The sequence below is a fragment of the Ixodes scapularis genome, unplaced genomic scaffold, assembly GCF_016920785.2.
Source record: "Ixodes scapularis isolate PalLabHiFi unplaced genomic scaffold, ASM1692078v2 PGA_scaffold13__105_contigs__length_92229423, whole genome shotgun sequence".
Classification (NCBI taxonomy): Eukaryota; Metazoa; Arthropoda; class Arachnida; order Ixodida; family Ixodidae; genus Ixodes; species Ixodes scapularis.
Genome location: NW_024609839.1, coordinates 59,998,980 through 60,018,336, shown reverse-complemented (window position 1 = coordinate 60,018,336; position 19,357 = coordinate 59,998,980). Strand labels below are relative to the sequence as shown.

At 45.1% G+C, this 19,357-nt stretch overlaps 1 protein-coding gene across 1 annotated transcript in view; it reads right to left on the bottom strand.

Annotated features, from left to right (window-relative positions):
• Positions 1-5,019: 5,019 nt before the first annotated feature.
• LOC8027237 (polyunsaturated fatty acid 5-lipoxygenase) overlaps positions 5,020-19,357 on the bottom strand; it is a 39,248-nt gene continuing 24,910 nt past the window's right edge. The window contains exons 8-17 of the mRNA XM_029993750.4: positions 18,628-18,723; positions 18,164-18,260; positions 15,228-15,345; positions 13,630-13,722; positions 12,809-12,869; positions 12,365-12,470; positions 11,582-11,673; positions 6,669-6,848; positions 5,841-6,004; positions 5,020-5,303 (exon numbers count right to left, since the gene is read on the bottom strand). Of these exons, the coding sequence (XP_029849610.2) occupies positions 5,189-5,303; positions 5,841-6,004; positions 6,669-6,848; positions 11,582-11,673; positions 12,365-12,470; positions 12,809-12,869; positions 13,630-13,722; positions 15,228-15,345; positions 18,164-18,260; positions 18,628-18,723 (1,122 nt within the window). The 3' untranslated portion in view covers positions 5,020-5,188. The remainder of the gene's footprint in view (positions 5,304-5,840; positions 6,005-6,668; positions 6,849-11,581; positions 11,674-12,364; positions 12,471-12,808; positions 12,870-13,629; positions 13,723-15,227; positions 15,346-18,163; positions 18,261-18,627; positions 18,724-19,357) is intronic.

Sequence of the window (19,357 nt, the reverse complement as noted above, 5' to 3'; positions counted from 1 at the left end):
TGAAGAAAACGAATGTGTACCGTGTCGGACTTAGAATACGCATAATGGTGTTGATCTAAACAACGTCAGTCTGGTCACAAACCATAATTAATTTGTGGGTGTATATATACATATGTATAAAAGCAAAAAAGCAAGAGAGGTTGTAATTGTAATTTGGTGTGCTCTATCGTGTCATTCAGATGTGAAGCGTTTTAGATATTAGCGTTTTTGTAACCACATCGCCAATCACTGCCGAAGTTGTCATCAGCAGTTTCTGTATTTAAAATCTAACTAAAGCCCGCATAAAAGAAAAATCATGCTTTGGTTTTGGTTTCGAAAGAAAGTTTCGCCTCCACCGTTTTGCGATAGCAGCATTGAAGTAGACATGGACACGTCGGCTCACCTGCCTTTAAACTGCGGTCCCACGGGAACCGTGTGAGGGTTTCGTGCAGTCTGTTACGAATGTTGGGGAATGTTGGCATCGTTGAAAATCCTTAACTTCACCATGAAACGTTAGAGGAACCATTATCTAAGCGGCAAGAACCCTTTTTGATACTTCTACGCTCCCAACGCGGAGCTCCAGTACGTACAATGCTCACCTCGTAGAAATGCGTCGGCCGTGGGGTGCAAGCTCCCGTGACACTTCGCATAATCCAAGCATGAATATAGCTGAACAAAGCACGCACGTTTTTATACTCTGTGAAAGAAACAAATGTTTTTGTCTTGCATACTCGACCTGGATGTTCGACGTACACATAACTTGACGCAGTTTGTAAACTACCTGCGTCTTGGGAACGTTATTCTAAAGTTTCCATAGCGGGTTTGTTCATGTGTCACGTTCTGGAAACCTGTCAGCTTAAGTCACAGGCTTCACATCCCTTCAAAGAGGCAGCGGTATGGTGAATGTGTTCGTGTATCTTGTTGCAGTGTGTGCGTGTATATGTGTGTTTTTGCTGGTGACATTTGAAGAAGCACAATGTAGCCATTTGACCAGCTCTGCTAAATGTTGCCATGATACAAACTCTGTGTCACGGTTCAGTGTACTAAATGCACGCGTGCGCTTTCTCCACGTAAAGACTTGTTCGCTTAGACGAAAGAGCGTGGTATTGCGTTAGGCAGAAGGTATTCTTTTACAGATCGTTAGTGGCAAGGTAAGAACGGCGTGTTTGAACGCCCGGCCCTCGGCGAAAGCGCTGGTTACCTCTCGCCGTGCTTTTGCTGCGAGTGGTCGTTCGAGGAAACTCGAATCCGGCGTGTTCTTACCCTATCAGTGACCTTAGAGCCACAAACACCGTTGTCACGGCGAGGCGCAACCAATGGGATTAGTGCATTTATGAGTCGCTTGTGTAATTTGTGATCAGCATCATCTTTCATACTCCATCTCAACGTGCCGCTAGAAATATCACACGCATGGTGTACGATAGTGATGTTGCTTACCTGTTTAAGCGAAAATTCAGCTGTTAATTATTAGTGAAAGCGAGTTGTTTTCTAACTTGTGTGAAAACTGTTAGCGGTAGTTATTGTTTCGACCTTTCGTTTGTTTGAGTCCTCAAATCTGAGCTAACTTAGAAGAGCTTGAAGTATCAATGGGGCGCATGAACCTCTGTTGAAATAGATTTTTTTTTATATATCTGTAATTCCGCGTCGTCTTTCGTCACTGACCTCAAACATCATCTGAAATCTATTCGTCACGAACACTTCGTCATCAGTGGTCACTCCCAAGTGACTAGCAGCTCGAACACGAAGAAAACAAATTGTCTACTTTAAGTACGCATCGAAGCCTTTCTTCAGCACTCGATCTCCGAATAAAGTGGGTTTTCCGAATAGTTCTTCTTTAAAAACATGCCGACGTCGCTTATAATAGAAACATGGCTGTATTTGGGATCATCATCTTATGTCATTAATGAGACAATATAACAATAAGCTCCGTCGAGAGGCCAGCGCTTAAAATGGCTGGCCTACTCACCACCGGGAGTCTTCTTCACTGAGTTACTCTCCTCTCTCCTATTTGACAAGTCGATCCGGGTGTGTTTCAATACGCCATGCAAACAGGAAGGCTGTCTATAAAGCTCAGTCGTACGCTTAGTGTGGTTCTTCGGTTAAAATAGCCTTGTCACTTGCAACAGAAGATGTAGGCAGGAATTGGTTGGTAGTTGCTATGAGCTTTCGATATATACTATGTTGCAATTCACTCGGCTTATAGAATCAACCGAAATGGTTTAATTATTCCGCTAAAGTTCAATGCACATACAAGTTGGAGTTTTTCTGCTTGCAAACATTGCTTTATTTATTTCACACGACAATCCGCGTGTTCTGATCGCCTCTACGTGACTTGCGTTGTCTTGCGCCGCGTTATGTACCCAGCCAAAGCAACGCTAGTTTTTACTTCTATACTCGCATCTTACGGAACCAACCCCGATAAAAACGGCAATGTGTTCAGTACCGCTTATCTTTTAACTATTTCGTGACTCAAATACTTCATAGGTGTAGGCACCCTATAATACATTCCCGTGTATATACACGAGATTATAGACGAACTTTAAAGGACATCTTTTTGCTCAGAGAGTGTTCGTGGCTCTGGTACACATGCTCAGTGATAAATCTCCTGTGGTACGATGCTCACCTTTCCTCGTCACTACTGTGTTAACCACCGCATCGAATCGACTCCATTCGTGTCTTTGTTTAGCTGAAGTCGCCTTGTGGAAGCCATGTGTTCTCTCGAATAAACGCTTTCCTATCCTAAGAATTATGTCTTTTTTTTTTTGCCCGTCTATTAACTGACTGAGACAGATCGAAAAACAGCATGTGTGGTCGACCAACCTCCCAAATAATTGGCGACAGCTTAACAAACAAAGGGTGTGGCCTATTTTTCTGACTTCGTCATTGGTTCTTAGACGTTATCGTCGGCTGTCACTGCAATCCCATCGGCCGAGGAACGTTAATGAGATGACCGAGATTCGCCCCACCCCGCGTTGCTTAAACTGCCCACGCGTTCGTCACCTCTCGTAATCCTACCGTGGACCTTGGTATGTTCGTTTCAAGCTACACGTCCCTCAATAGCCAGTGATTCTTGGCTTCGAAGTTGTCGCACGCGGCCTCATGCTATCAGGTATAGCCCTGGAACCGCGCGTAACTGGACTGAAGGTATTGCATTATTCGCGAAAATAAATCAACGCGCTAGCCATAGGAAATCGTCACCTATAACATTGCCAAACTTTTCTATAGCCTACGTAGAAAGTATGACGCTTTGAACCATATATAGGCTGGTCGAAAGAGTTCTACGGGTACGCCTAATAGATGGCGCCAGCATGCCCGCGTGTACTCTAGAGAGCCCATAAATTGAAGAGAGGGTCCATCTGATACCGGGGGGAGCGTTTGATATTTAACGGCGAGGACGCCGCCTGCGTAGTTTGGTCACAACTGCGTATGCGCTGCGTTGCCAAGTGGCGAGAAGGAAAGCTGGCGGAAAGGCGGAGACGTTTGCCGACGATCAACGCTTCTGTCACCTTCTCGCAGCTCGTCTTGCAAGCGCGGCCCATAAACAGTTGGATACTCTATGTAATCTAGCCGCACTATAGTGTTCTCTCGTCGAATGCGATTAGAAAAGAAGGCAACGCACTCGGGCTCAGACAAAGTTAATTCCCCGAACCGGTCTATTACGCAGCTTTCTAAAAAAAGGCTTCGGTGCTTTTCTATACGTGCAGAAACTGGGAGAAAGGGGGAGACTAGAGCGCGCGAGGAAAGCGTTCGAACGCCGAACCCTGGCGTTCGGCGTTTCGCGTTCGCGTTCGAACGAGTTCGAACAGCGAGATAGAGGCGTCTACCCGCTAATTATTCCAACCAGAGCTCGGTGTTCCGACGTCGCCGCGCGCTTTAGTCTCCTCCTCTCCCTCCGTTTCTGCCCGTATATATACCTTTCATCATAGCCTCCTATACACTGACACAACCTGGCAGATCGCCACGAGAAGCGCCGCCGAAATGGAAAAGGTGGAGCGGCAGACAACGCATGAAAAGAGAGCCACGTGACTGGCGCCCCGCTGCGGCGATACATGGAAACACACTTTTCCCGAGCGAACAAGTGTGTTTCGAGTCCTCGACGCTGCAAAAGCTGTGCGCTGACGTCCAGGTTCCCCGAGAAATGGCTCTTTGATGCTCTGTGCTACCAGATCCTCGCGCTCCAAATCTGCGACCGGGCACTCTATGGCTCCGTCGTCGATCTGCCAGGCTTTGGGAGTTTAGAAGAGGCTATGGCTGTATAGATTCCCTGTGCAAGCTTTTTTGCTTGCAGTCATTTTCAACAGCATTCCACATCTTGAATTTCGTATGAAGTGTTTCGTTCTTGATGCGGTGAGGGGTTTACTGCGCTGTCTTTTTACATTTACATTTTGAATAATTCTTGTATGTATTTTGTGTTTTTTTTATTGTTAGTTTTCTTATTTGTACATTTTATGTTATCGGGAAGATTTCGATCCTTATGCTTGAGTTTAACTTTCACCTGAATGTTTTTTTTTCTTTTTTCTTATGTGAACTGCAAGGCTACAGTGCTTTGTTAGGCGTTTTGCACTGACCCCCTTTCGGGCCCTGTAAAAAAACAAAAACAGTTTGCATTTGATTTATTTTCAAGATGCAGGTGAGGCCGTATCGTTGCTCATGCAGACAATTGCTTTTCAAATTGGTGGAATTTCCTACGACAAAAAACACGACCCCAGATCAGAATCATTGGAGATGGTGCCTGCTAGTGTAATTAATTCCACGCTTGTTTAAACAGCAGCAACAAAAAAAGCGACAACACGTAGCATTTTTCTTTTCTTCGTGGAACGATTACTGTGCATAAAGTGCGAATAAACAAACGTTTTCAATTGACACCTGGTGCTTTAACAGACAAGCACTGTCTTATCGAATCAAGAACGCTTTACTTGGTTGAGTGCGATATCTTCTCTTTTTTTGTTCGCAGCTTCTGGTTCTTCTTGTAATGTTCTCAACGTGGGAAATTATTTTGATAAGATCCTCACGCTTTTTATACGACGCATTGAAAACAAATATGCTACAAAAATTGGCCTTTATTGGGACCGTACAAGAAATGATATATCAAGAATGACACCATTTAACTTACAATCAGAGAGCGTTTATATACAGTGAGACAATGAAGACGCTTTTAAATAATACTCGAGGTCGCTGACTCGGCTCGACCAGGCAGAAATTCCGTTCTTTAGATACTGATAGAATTGGGCACAATCTCCGGATCGAGGTAAGGGTACGGAAGATCCTTCAGAGAATTCCGATGCTTAATGTCGTCGCTGATCCGCTTCAAGTCTTCCCTGAACCTGTAATGAAAAGATTGGCGGTTACCGCTACCTTGAAAGTCCTATAATGGATGAAATGCATTATAGGGAATTGGTGAGAGAATTGCAGTGTCACGTGACGTATATTTTCCCGCAACATTTAGCGGGAAAACTGAGTAGACGTATAGGTCATGTGCCGTCAATTTTCCCAAAGTTGAAAGGTCGCGTGACGTCACGTTACTGCACTTTCCCCGCCAAATTCAGCGGAAAATGTATGGATGGATGGACGGACAGACATAATTTTGGGATTGGGGGGGGGGGGGGGGGGGCAGTAGGCGCTAAAAAGTATTTCATGTCTTAATAAAAAAAAACTGGATGAGCGATAAACAGATTGTAATACTTACTCAGCTTGTTATTAGATCAAAGTTTTTTTTAATAATGATTTCTTAGCTAATGCTAACAAGCTAGGTGGCCCTGCGTGGACCCACTAGGGATGACCTTTGAGAGACAAAAGCCTCTTCGAAGTGACATACCGCTGCAGTCGAGAAACGAAAGGGCCCCACTTGAGAGGCTACTCACTCTTCGGCTGCGCTGACTGCCGCCGGTTCGTACATGTACTGAACCTCGAAGTAGCCGAGGGAGTTGGTGCCCTTGCTGCTGAGCAGCTTGGTGATGATCATGGCGTCGAGCGTCACCTGCTTCGAGGGTAGCAGAGACACGACGTCGTCCTCCGACAGCGCCCTCTGTGAACACATCGCAACAACCTCGTGCTCCAGTCATGGCTACACATCGCTTTCAAATGCATTTGTCCATATGTCCAAAGAATAAAAAAATAATGGGGGTGGTGAGTGCAGACAAGCTATAGGGTTTTAACTGTATGTTCGGTATCCTTCCATTTTTGTATACTTCACTTGACTGCATATCTGTGTTTTTTGTCAAAGGTATATCGTAAGCATACCACGCGGTGTTAAAAAAGCGCCTATCCTTACAGCAGTTTTCCGTAAGATCGGCACAATAAGTTTTGATTGAACTTATAATACAACAGCACGCGATACATACCGCGAGAACATTGAGAGGCGTATGAGAACCTATATATCATTTATATCAGTTCACATAGCCCACCGAAAAATCCCGTACAAGTTTTCACCACCTGGATTATGGAACTGGAAATATATCTAAATTCTATACGGATCTCAGTAAAAAAAAAAAATAATAATGCTTTGTTTGCAATCTGGATTTCCAGTTCCATAATCTAGATAGCAAAAAATTATACTGGGATTTGAGGTAGGGATATATGTTTATTGAAAGGATCCTATGTCAAATTTTCCTTTTTTTCAATAGAAAAGTCCTGGTATGGTCATTGGACGAATCGTACGCTACATTGTCCTCATTTGAAGAGGGGCATACCTTGTCCTTGGGAGGTCCCCTGTCCAGGTAGGCCGGGTAGTTCGGTGGAAACGCGTAGTCCTCGTACTGCTGGAAGTTAGCCGCAGCGTGGGCGACGCTGCACTGGCTGATGATGGCCGCCACGGTGTCGATGACTTCGTCCTGCGTCGTGAAGCGCCCCTTCTCTTGGCCCGGCACGCCCTAGGGAAAAAAAAGAAAAGAAAAGAGAAATTGTTTCAAGAAGACGTGACCTGGATGGATGGATGTCATTGTAACGGGTGGTAGCTTGCGCAACCCAGCCCTTGCACCTTGTGTCGCGACGTCCAGTGTTTACAGACCATTCCAAATGCCGGCTTCTTTGCGACACCATATTTGTCTACAGGGCTCTGGAACGCGTTCTGAGCATGCGCGTTAGCTCTTTTCTTCAAAGCGTCCGAGGCCGCCCATATGTCCACGGCCAGTACAACCCAGAAGAAAAGGCCTGAGCATGATGTCATTGCTGTAGATGGTGCTGATGATCAAGTAACTGTTCCCTTTGTATCGGGCGAACTCGAATATTCGTGGCCTAATCAAAATTAAAATATAGAACAACAAAAAATCACCTATTGCTGTCACTCATTTCGTGCCACCATTTGAAAGTCTTGCCTTTGTCCTCGACACACACTAGTGCACAAACGAGTCAGTGCCCTGCCTAGCTGTTGCTGATACGGTTGAGCTGGCCATGTTGGAGTTTCTCCCACATTTTAACCCTTGCTCCGCTTGTAGACGCATTGCCCGTGTTTGACGTTATCATCATCATCATCTTCATCGGTGATAACATTTTTTGGAGAAAAAGTGCAGCACTTGTTTTTTTTGTTTTTTTTTAGGCGATATTGCCACAGCCAAGTGGCTCGCCATTTTTCGCCTGGACGATAAATGCTTGAAAAGTGCTTATATTCGTTCTGTCTAGAGACTTGTATAGGGGGCGCTGTCACTCAACCGCTGGCTAGATGGCGCAAGCCGCCGTCCGGTTTTACACTCTCAGACAAGAAGAAGAAGAAGAAAAAAAAAGGTATAGTCTTACAACCCTTGTCCAATATAATACATCCCAAAATTTCTGTTCCACGTACAGCGGACTAATGTTCAAGCGACGGTACCAACTTTCACGAGCGGCTTGATAGCCCAGTGGTACAACTTACTAAAAAAAAACAAAAAAAACTTACATGTTATTGAATAAAAAAAAATATTTTTGCTTCCCTGTAAAACCGGTGTTATTTCGTGTTTTTTTTTTTCTGTAGTCTTCGATACGTAGATACATTATCATACATTATATAACACCGCTATGAAGCACATAGTAGACGTTAGAACTGTCCATTCGACGTCAGCGCGCTGTACGTCCAACTCAAGTTTCGGGGGGTATATTATATGGGACAGAGGGGTGTAAGAATACCACTGATATTTATTGTAGTAGGCTGGATCGCGGACCGCGGCCTCGGCAGCTGGGGCCAAGTGTCGCCACCGGCGGCCATTGATTGACACCAGCCAATGCATGAGACTCTATGGGAAGAACGAGAAAAAGTGACGTTTTCCCCTGCTTCTAAGCTGTTGTCAGCACTAAAACTTTTTGGATGTTTTTCATAAGCCCGTCAAATAGTTTGCGTACAAACATTAAAATTGACAGCCCTCGCAGTTCTTATAAATAAATATTTTGTGGCCGAAAGTGACTCCGCTGTAGTGCAGCTCAATGAGGCGAGAGTTACCTAGAGTTACCGCGGAATCGGTGGCGGTTTCGTTTGATTTGGGTTTAGCAGACGACAAGCTCGAAGGCTTTGCTACGCGGAATTCGCTCACTCCCGGAGAGCCGCTGTCGAGATGGAACTTCTTTGTCATTCATCAAATTCTGGGCTTCCCTAAGGACGGTCTTATTGACGGCAAGTTCCTTTGTTTACTCCACTACGAGAGCAAGCTTGCCAGCTCAGCCGTGGGTGCTCCGGTACGTTTGATTTTTTCATTCGGCGACCGGACGTTTGACAAATACCGGTTCGATCTCCAAACACCCGACATAAGGATCGCAGCGCACCATAAGATACTCGCCTCGGAGCACAGCGTACATGCTTCAATATGGTCACTTTTGTGCGTTTCTCCCATAGACTTGCGTGTATTGCCTGGTGTCAAGCAATGGCCGCCGGTGGCGACACCGACGGGCTCCCGATCCGCGATCCAGCCTACTAAAATAGAGATCAGTGAAGAATACACCTTTTTCTTTCTTTTTTTTTTAGAGTGTAGAGTAAAGGTTGGCTCACGCAGTTGCAACTGCAACGGCTTGCGACGTACGGGTTGCTATGGGCACAGCTGCAAAAAACCAGTTTTTCTAAAGCCGACGCGGCAGTTGCCATAGCAACTCGTACGTCACAAGCCGTTGCAGTTGCACTCGTTCGAACACGACGCAGGATGTGTGAACCACCCTTTAGTGTACAGACCTTTTCTGTTTACTCTCGTCCCCAGCCACCTGGTAGGCATATCCGGTATGGGCGATAAAAAAATAATAAAGCGTTTATATTTTCAACCTAGATATAGTAAAAAATTAAAGGGGAGACAAAATGAGAATGGGTGCCAGTTATGCGCTTCCTAAGTGTTTTGAGGCATTTTGTTGGTCCCATCGTGGGAGCTACCGGCTCAGTGTATGATGTTGTGTGTTTAACTTGATGAGTTTAAGGCCACTGGCCTAGCGCAATCAAAAGGGTAAAAACCAGTTGTCTCTTCTCAGTGTAATCAATTTTTATGGCTTACTTTGATGCAAATGAATCGAACCAGTTCAATGTCTGTCGCAGAAAAACTCTTCAAAAAACGCTCTCTTGTTTTGGCGTAATGCTACATTTTTATTTGGAGAGGTCATTGTTAATCCTTCTCTGCCATTACAATAAAATGTACCGAGTCCGGTAAAACGATTTCCATGGAAGTGCTCATTTAAGGTCAGGTATTCTAGGTATGGGCGCCGCACTTTTAGGAGCTTTTCATGATCAAGAACACCCATTATTAAGATAAGAAGTTTTGTAATTGCAAACCAACTTTATCTTTTTAAAAAGGTCAATTAAGCATTTGAGGCAAAAGCATCTCAGGAATAGTTATCATTATTGCATTCACTCCTTGTTTTTCAATATTCAAAGCATAGAAGTCAAAATGTTCCCGTAGAGTCCTTAGTTTAAAAAAAATAGCAAACAACCACTCGAAGTGTGCTGCGATTGACAGCGGTAAGCTGCTGCGTTGTGGAAAGGCACGTTGAAGATTTCCCTTCAGCCAGTGTGCTGTACAATGTTTGCAGTCGGTTCTTTGCTTCCAGTGGAATTGATGTAGGAGGCGTGTGTGAGGAGATGTGCGCTTTGGTGTAACGATTGTGCGAAACGTTGCATGTGTTCAAAAAGACACAGACACGTGCTTTTTTATTTTCGACAAAAACGCTTTTTTTTAGGACGGGGACACCCATGGCTTGCGGCGAAAGAAGCGAAAGTACGTACGCGAGCTGCTTTGCAGACGCGCGCAGCGTACACGAGGACGGAACCTGGGCGGCGGCAGTGGGGAGGCGAGGGAGCGTGTCCGCACAGTGCGACCACGTAAGTATTTCGCTACGGCGGCTGCCGGAGGAATAGGGGCGTGTGTGTGGGGGGGGGGGGGGGGGGGAGGGGGGGGGGAGAAGGGGAGGGAAGAAAGGGGGAGCTTTTGGGAGAGCGTCGCCTGAATAAGAAAGCGGAGGCCTACAGGAGGGAAGGGAGGGGGAGCGAGAGAGAGCCTTGCCGTGCGTGAGGAACGACGGGAGAAGGGACAGGAGTGCCTCTGCTGTGGAATGGGATTTCGCGTTTGTATATGAGCATTTTTGCCGGGAAGGGGCACTAACAGCTACCGCTGTACACCTGCAACTATATTAATTAGGTTCTCGTCATGCATGCGTCAATGAGAATCCTGCGAACGCTTCCATTCGAAGTCTAGCCAGCTCGCCGGCACTGCCAAGCCCACCCTGCTCTGGCGCTTTTTCGCGCGCTGGACTAGCCATTGTGACGTCACGGAGCAGACGCACATGCTTTAATTTCTAGGTGTTGGTTCAGTCGCATTCATCCACCCATTCAATGCCCCTTTCGCCTGCCATCCTTGTAAACGGAAATGCAGGTGGCTTATTCCAAGTTGTTCCGACTGGTCAGGTATTTCTGGTAAGTTAAGCTTGTGATTCTGCTCAGGATAAGGCTTCATATAAAAAGAAGGAACGGTATTTTTTGCAAAATGAAGTAGGATTACACGTGACTCATACTGACGTGTTGGGACATGGCGTCTCATGGATGTACGCCCACACTATATCTACATTTAGCCCGTGTAACTTCTTTAGTAATGAGTGGAGCTCTACTGGGTTGGCGACGCCCGTGGTTCGAATATCCGGAGGCGCAATATCCAAGACGACGTTTAAGTCTTTGTTTGTACAGTTGATATGGCGGTTCCGCAGCGAAATGAGACGACAAGTCCGTTGCGTGACATGTCCTGTCATGTCGACCCGTTGTAACAGATTGATCAAAACACATAAGCTACTGACTACGTCGCCATCTGGCTGGTGATTCAAGTCCAGGAAATTATAAATAAGGCAAGTGCGTTTCCCTTCTCGTTCTCCAGCATGTTTTGGGATAGAAAATGAGTTAGCTGCTGAAATTCAGAGCAATAGCCAGGTGGCACAAGCTACCGCCTTATCCAAAAGGTTCAGGCGTATTTATTTATTCATCTACCTAGAGCTAGTTAAGTCCCGCTATGCTTGTACACTGTCCAGATAGGTTGTTTGTGATCAAATTAATGCGATATCAGTGATATTTCGGGTTGTGGACTGGTAACCAGACGCCAAATCTATGTTCTGTGTGTGGAACAGCTTTACATTCAGTCGGTATTATCGCAAGCTGGTTGGCAGGTCTTCGTGTGCCTACCTTGAGTCCGACGCCAGTCAGGTGTCTTTCCTTGACGAGCTCGTCCCTCCACTGCTGAAGCTCGTAATCGTTCTCCAGTTTCTCAGGCGTGTCTGCACGAATTACACCAAATTTCACGAACTGAGTTAACCGTTAACACTGAAATCGCAAACAACTCTGCTCGTGCAATTTTTTTAGGCAGTTTTTGGCTGTTTGGATAGTTTAAGGACTACACTGCGTTTTCTTTACGCGGAAGCCCAGATTGGCGTCTTGGTTAGGGATGACCTAGTTGGGCTGATGGAACAAGAAAGGAATAGCTTGGATTTCGTAGAATTACATTATTTTGGGGCATTCTATGAAGGAAAAACAGATCCTTCTTTTATATTATTTGCCGACGGCTCCGAAGTTTTTGTATCTCTTTACTTTGTGATCTGTTATAACTTACCTCATAAGTGAAAACTCATATAAATTATAGACTATAGGCAACCACACGGAAAGCGGCGTGCACATTCGGGTACAACAGGAAGGTGTGGAAACACACCTCTATGTTGCGAAAAATGTATTCAAAGTTAGACTCAATATACTGTATGTTCTTAATATATTATGCCACACTTCGCTCTTGAATATCGGCCTGCGTTCCAGTGATAATAAAACAATAGAATCGAAGCAACATAGACGTGCGGTTTTTACAGAATAGGACATGTGCCCTTCGTAATTCAATAGGTGGTGAGATCACGAAAGATATCATTTCAGAAATAAAATAGTAGCGTTTCATCGAAGGAAATGTAGAAAAACAATCCTCACCGTAGTAGTACATGACGATCTTGGAGACGTACTTTCTGATTGCCTTGTAGATTCGGATCGAGTCATCTCTGTAGGGATACCAGGGCAAGATGTCTGGACTCAGAACCTAGAAATAATTATGATTTCTGTGTTAGTGGAATCACTGGACATTCGTATCAGCGGGTCAGGTACCTCGACCCGCCTATGAAGGTACTCACAGAAACCGTGTAGATAACTTATTAAGAAGATCAAGAAAGCTATGTCCAATTTATAAAATCGCTCAGTCAACCGCTGGTAATTCCGATTTTTGATAACACTTTTTAAGGGTTAATTCTCGGTGTTTATCGGCATTTACTGAAAACAGTGAACCCTATAGTTTTGACATCCGCACCCAGAATGAACACACACAGAAGTTCACTTTTGGAAAAACACGAATCTCAGAGGATCGTGGACGGATGAACTTACTCCTCTCGACTGTATGTCTTTTTCAGGATCTCCTTGCGTGTCCAGTCTCCACCATTCCAACCTGGTGAAATTCACAGCTATTAATCTTCGTACCGGTTCACAATCGCTCTTAACCGCAGAGCAAACATTCAGATAGATCTTAGTGGTATCTTGTAGGAAACACTCAACAAAGGAATGTTGCAGAGAATCCTTACACTGATAATCAACGCTTTGTCAAGAGACGGCTTCCCGATGAAGAGTATAGATGAAAACCGAGAAGGCAAAGAAGATTAAGCTATAGTTAAATTTTGTGAGGTAAGGTAAGAAGATATGTACAATTTTAGAAGGGACGAGTTCAGAATGAAGTCGCCTTAATTATGTCATCATACTTTATTTTGAAGTATTTATGTACAGGTTTGAGAGCAATCGAAACCGTGTTTTTGTCCAACGAGCACGTTGCTTCTACCGCCTGACGAGCTTAGCGAAGAACGGACAAAAGAACCGTTGTTTGATTCGAAGTTCCGAGAGATTTAATTAAATTTCCAGCAATAAAAGGGCGGTCAATATAAACCGTGAATGGATAAGACAAATAGCGTCTGCCATCGGGAACGGGCGCCTTCTTTTAGCCGAAAAATTTCCGAAAATTGCCTATAACTTCCGATTCCGCCAGCGCAAAGTTAGAAACCTTTAGCATCCGATTTCCACCATGAGCACAATAGATTCATCCAGAGCGCTCGGCGATGCATAATTTAGCTTTGCGTGCAGGCAAACGCCGATTACGTTTTTTCCCCGAACACTTTGTGGATATTCGATGTACTCGCGTAACACAAATAATCTCATACCCACGACGAATGATCTCGAACATTCCGGACACTCCAATCGAAAGCGTCTTGTCCACCCATCCTCCGGGACTGAGGAGTTTACTGATGCCACGTCTGAAATATAATCGTAAGAATAAAAATGTTTAGTTTCCGTTGCTTCCCCCCAAATCCGTTGTGTGCAGTGCCGCCGCGCATGCGCAGATGTCAAGTGCGTGCGCCGTGACGTCAGAGGCGTGCGTTAGCGTACACCAACGTTATTAGATTAGCTCAGTTACGGAACTGCTCATAGGCGCCGCATACACGAACAGTACCCCCCTTCACTCACAGCGACTCGCCAAGCGTCGCTCGACGCGCCGCCAGACGGCTACTTTGGTAACTGAATCAGGATACGTACGTTTCAACGTTACTAGAAACGTAAAAACCAACGGAAAAAAACTCTTTTTGTAGTAACTTTTATTGGAGTTTAGTACAAAATGGGGGGCGCGTGATGTTTTCTCAAATCTTTAGATTGCAAGGTTTTGCAGTACAATTAATATTGTTTTCATACAACCATGACTCAGCGGCCATTTCAGGTAGCACGTCCCGACCTATAGGCTCATCTTAACTTCGGGCAATTTCGCGGCGCGCCCGCTGGGGACACGGGGGTAGCATCCCTGTTACCTCTTTCTATTGTATCTCTTTCGGCTCCGAAATGGCCGATTGAAGCCAAAATAGGTGTTACGTGCAGTTCCTTGAGTGACCGCTGCGGGATAAATGGCGGCGTTGTGATCGCCATTTGGCGCTTCAGCCGGGCTCTTGGAAACGAATAGTTATGAAACGAAAATGTAGATGGCACTTCGATCGACGCTTGGCGGATTGGGGTGAGTGAGGGGGGGTACCCCTCTCCACGGGAGTTCCACAACTGAGGTAATCTAATAACGTTGGCGTACACCAAGTCACTGAATGCTGAAGAAGCGCACAGCGTGGCTAATACTTCGTTCACGCCTTTTTGCTTCGCGATTCGCTCTTGGGCGTTCTTATCGAGTCTATAGTGAAGCATTGTAACTGCCTGCATAGCGTTCATATGTGACGCTCAACATTCGTCACGTCCAGCATTTCTAAAAGGGGCGCTAAACTACTTTTTGTGGTAGTCTATTTATGGTCAGAACTCAGTCTATGGGCCCTAGGCGTCATTAAAAATTAAACATGACATTAACGCGTAGCCGATTTTTCTATTAAAATCGTAATCAAAGATTGATTGCCCTGGTACTATCATTGAAACCAGATGGCGCAACCGGAAGAGGAAACTAACTTTAGCGTCCTATGGCGCCCTCTGGTGTCCGCAATAGTTCCGAGGTAGTCGACCTTTGATAACCACAGGCATAACTAGATTTTTTTTAGGATGTTTATAGCTTATATATTATGTTATGACCATAAATAGACTATCGCGGAAAGTGGTTTAGTGGCCCCTTTAGCTTGCTGGGACTCTAGAGCATGAAAGTTCATCAGTTAATCCCTGTCCTTAAGGTTTTCTGCTACAGTTTATCTTTATCCAAAGCAGTGGATCTCCGCTGGTATTGTAAGTAGTATTCTTTCGGTACCTCGTTCATGTCACTATACACGACAAATGGACGACTCACGAGTTGATGGCGATCAGAAAGAGGAAGTGGGGCGCCATGAGCTTGAAGAGAGGGTGAGAGGGACTCAGGTTCCGATGGGTACAGACGGTCACGCCCTCCATGAGGAGGTGGGTGAACCCTGAAACACCGCAAGAGGACGTGTTGAATAGACTCGTGTTTTATTCTTGTCGGATCGAAACAGATCTGCCTATCTTATCACTCTTAATGAAATAGAAAGGCGCCTGTAAGTATTACTATACCGAACTAAAGAAGTAATTTTAGTAGTTTTACAATAATCTTTGAATTAATCAATCGCCTTCAATTGTATTATTACTATTAGATAATCTGAATAATTGATTGGCGTATTAGTACGATTATGATGCCGAGCCCGGCTGTTCGGTCGTTAAAAGCCGGTCAAACAAAGGGAAATTAAGCTATGTGAAGAAATGGGTCTTGACAGACTAAAGTCCTCAGTACAGCGGGAGAAATGTGTGTTCTTCTCTGTTAAGGTATACAAAGGCTATGCCGTTAAGAACAAAAGTATCTCAAAAAAGATCTTGGGAACTACACATGGCGTCGTACCTACAGCGACACCTTGCAAATCTGGATCTGCTACACCCCTTCCGGGTAACTCAGGGAGTGTTGTAGAGTTTTTGAAGGAACACGACCCAGGCTCGTGCGATGCGTATCATTTGATATTGAAGACGCGTATTGTGCGATGCTGCATAAAATTTTTCTAGAGGCAGTAAAAGAGTGCATCGAGTCTTACGGATCAATCGCTTTTCAAAATGCATGTGCAGTAAGTGTGGAAAGCTGTCTGGAACTGGTATGGTTCTATTTGTAGGCTATCTTTATCGTATTTAGAGAGGAACAGTTTGCACAGAAACAAGGAGTGTGTATAGGACCGAGTGTGGCGCTAATACTGAGTGACATTTTTTTAGCGAGATGTGATAGAGGAATCAACAGCAGCCTTGGAGAAAAAATCCGTGTTTATCAGTACGTTGATGATTATCTGGTCCTGTTTCGGGGGGATTCCGAACTCAGTCGGGAGGTGATGATAACAGAAATGTTAGGAAAATTTAAAGTGCGTTTTTGTGGGTTGAAATTCACAAAAAAGGACAGAGGGGAAGGCGGTATGCAGTACATGGACCTAAAGCAAGTGTTTGGTTCTACTGCCCCAGAAGTAAGAAAGGAGTAGTATTTCCAAATGATCCTGTCACTCAAAGGTGGTGAAGAGAGGCACACTGGGAAGTTGCCTACGGGCAGCGTTATCAAAGCCGTGCGAGCGTAAAATGATGGCAAGTTTTGGCTCTCAGGTAAAGAGCATAATTGGAAGTGGTCATCCTCGAAACCTTCCGGTGATGGTCATAGAAGGTATTTTAAAAAGACTTCGGAGCAAGGGGGAACACGTCAGAAAAAAGCCTATAACGAAACCAGTGGTGTAACCTTATATACATAAGGTGGCTCACAGACTTAAGAAAGTTGGACAAAGACATAACGGTAGTGTTCACGGCTCCGTTAAAATCGAGACGCCTTTGTGCAAAAGTTATCAAAGGAAGGCAGAGCGTTAAGGTACGTAAAAAAAACCACCGAAAGAAAAATAGATTCGTCAAGTGCCAAGTGGGTGTTGTGTACCAGATACAGTTGACGTGTGAAAGAGTTTATATCGGACATAGTGGTAGATGTGTTAATAAAAGACTATGGAACATGCCCAGTCTGGTAATTCACTGTGATAGGAATGGATGCAGTCCAATATTAGAGAAAACGACGATGCTGGGTAGGCATTAAATTAAGATGACAAGAGAAATTTCGGAGGCGTATTTTATTTCACGGTGCGAGGATGGAAGCTGTGTCAGTGTGCCGTCTATAGCTTTATATGACAAGGAACTCATGTTTCTCCGGGATTTCGACAAGTGTTAAAAACATGGATGACGGCGTATGTTTATGAATGTTTTGAGTATCACAACGAACTTCAGTTTATTTTCAATAATAAAAAAAAAACAGTTGTAATTCAGCGCTTTGTCTGTGTGCATGCATCATCTCATCCCCCTTTCGTCTTCACGCTGTTTTTACTTTTCACAAAAGAAATCCGCATCCATATTTGGCTAATATTGTGACCTGATTTCAACAAATCAGAGGTAAGAGTAATACCCTGTACATCACAAGCGAGAATACATTACACTCCGCTCATCTGCATCGGACGGCAAACCTACAGCGTCAAATCCTCCCCATGCGCTGTTAGCACCTCATGTCCAAAAGAGCTAATCTGCGTCGCTCTGTCTGGAGAACCTAGATGTAAGATAGGAAGCAACTCGAACCATGAAGAGTGTTCGCAATTTTATGGCGGACGCCTTCTGCGCAGATTGGTCGTAAGTCCGCATGCACTGCGTTGTCACATTGGAGGGAGCAGAGCGAGACAGGGAAGGCGGCGGCGCTTGTAGACGATCAACGTTTTTGTCACCCCCTCGCAGTTCGTATTGCAAACGGAGCTTATGAACCACGTGACCTCGATCGGGCAGTTTGAAACGCTCTGGAATCCAGGCACGCCGTGTCTGCGATCCGAGGGTAAGTGTTACCGTTGGCGCACCGAAACACCTGGTCCGCCGAGGCAGCCGAGACAGTTGCCTCTAGTGGCGCTAGAGAAGCTCCCGACGATAGATGGCGCCAGTCACCCCCCAAAAATTCAAAGAATAACCACGAGGCTGCTGCGCGTCCAGCCGTTCAAGCTATGCAATACCTGTCCGCGCCAAGGCCATTCGACTTTCCTCAATAAGTATTCAGTAACGAGGACCTACTCTCTGTGAAAGCAATTTCGAGTTGAGGGCAGTTCTGATGTGATCCTCCGCGTCGCACTGTCATATCACATTGCACTGTCATGTCATAGAGCCGTATCAAACATTTTGCAGAATCCTCTGCTGCGAGTTCTCCCGTCATATTTGTAACGCGTTGAACTTTACCTAAATGGGAGCACGACTGGTGATAGCAGGCATCCGAGTTGTTGTAGAACATCTTGGCAACGATCCACGTGTAGGGAGGGTCGGATGGCAGAAAGACCTGCAACAATGTTTTATAGCGTGTTAGAACGCGAGGTCTAGTTGTTCCCAGTATCCCTCGTGATTAAAATTCAACGAAGCCACCTTGTCTTCTTTAGACTATGACCACTGATAACTTAAGAAACATAGGGTGTGTCTTATCATGTTTACGCTTATTGCTTTGTGATTCCTTCTTCAGAGTTCTGACAGGCACTAGCCCATAAGAACGCTGACTGTCAACCTCAGCGACCGCGGAGCGACGCTAGGTGGCGCAAGCTACCGGCTGTCATCAAGAGTGCAACCATTAGCACCCATCCATCTAACACTAATACGCTCGGGAGGCGGCACGCCTCACGTTTCTAAAGATGTCGGCGACGTCCAGGGCTTACCGGATTGTCGAGTGCCTTCTGCTGCCTCAGCTGGATGGCGATGGGCATGAGGTCGTTGCGCTTGTTCAGGAAGAACAGTGCCATGGCACCACCCAGCTGGGAGAGAAGGATGAGTTCATGGCGCACTAAAGAGATTTGCGATTTGTGTTTGTTGTCAAAGGAGTTATTGTCCCGTGGCGTATACCAGGGAGCAACCAAACCCCGAATTGTTCTCATCAAAATTGGGGAAAACACCAAATAAAGCCTGTCCTCAAGTAAACAAGAAAAAATATTTAGAGTTTTGTGAGAAGAAAATTTTATCTACAATAACCTGAAACGTGTTGACCTGAAACACGGCCTGCCTTAAACTGCCCGCGAATTAACTTCTTTTCTTTTTATCGGAAAAAAGGGGGGGGGGGGGGGTGGAGAACCACACTTCTTTCCTCGTTTTTTCTTTTATCAAGACCGCGACGTTTTTTTTTTTGTTTTTTTTTTCAAGTTTTTAAGCTTAAGGTACTCTGGTCAGACAAGAAAATAAAGTATTTACGCATGTTTGAAGCACATAGGTACGTGTGAAGCAAACATACTCGAACATCCTTGAAGCCCGTCCGCAGATAACTATATCATCGTGTCTGCAGCAAACGCAGTGTCTTGTGTGTGATGTATACGCGCAGGGTGACCGCTACTTTAAACATTGTTTAAACAAACCATTTAAACGTTGTTGTTGTTGTTGTTGTTGTTTTTTACAGCG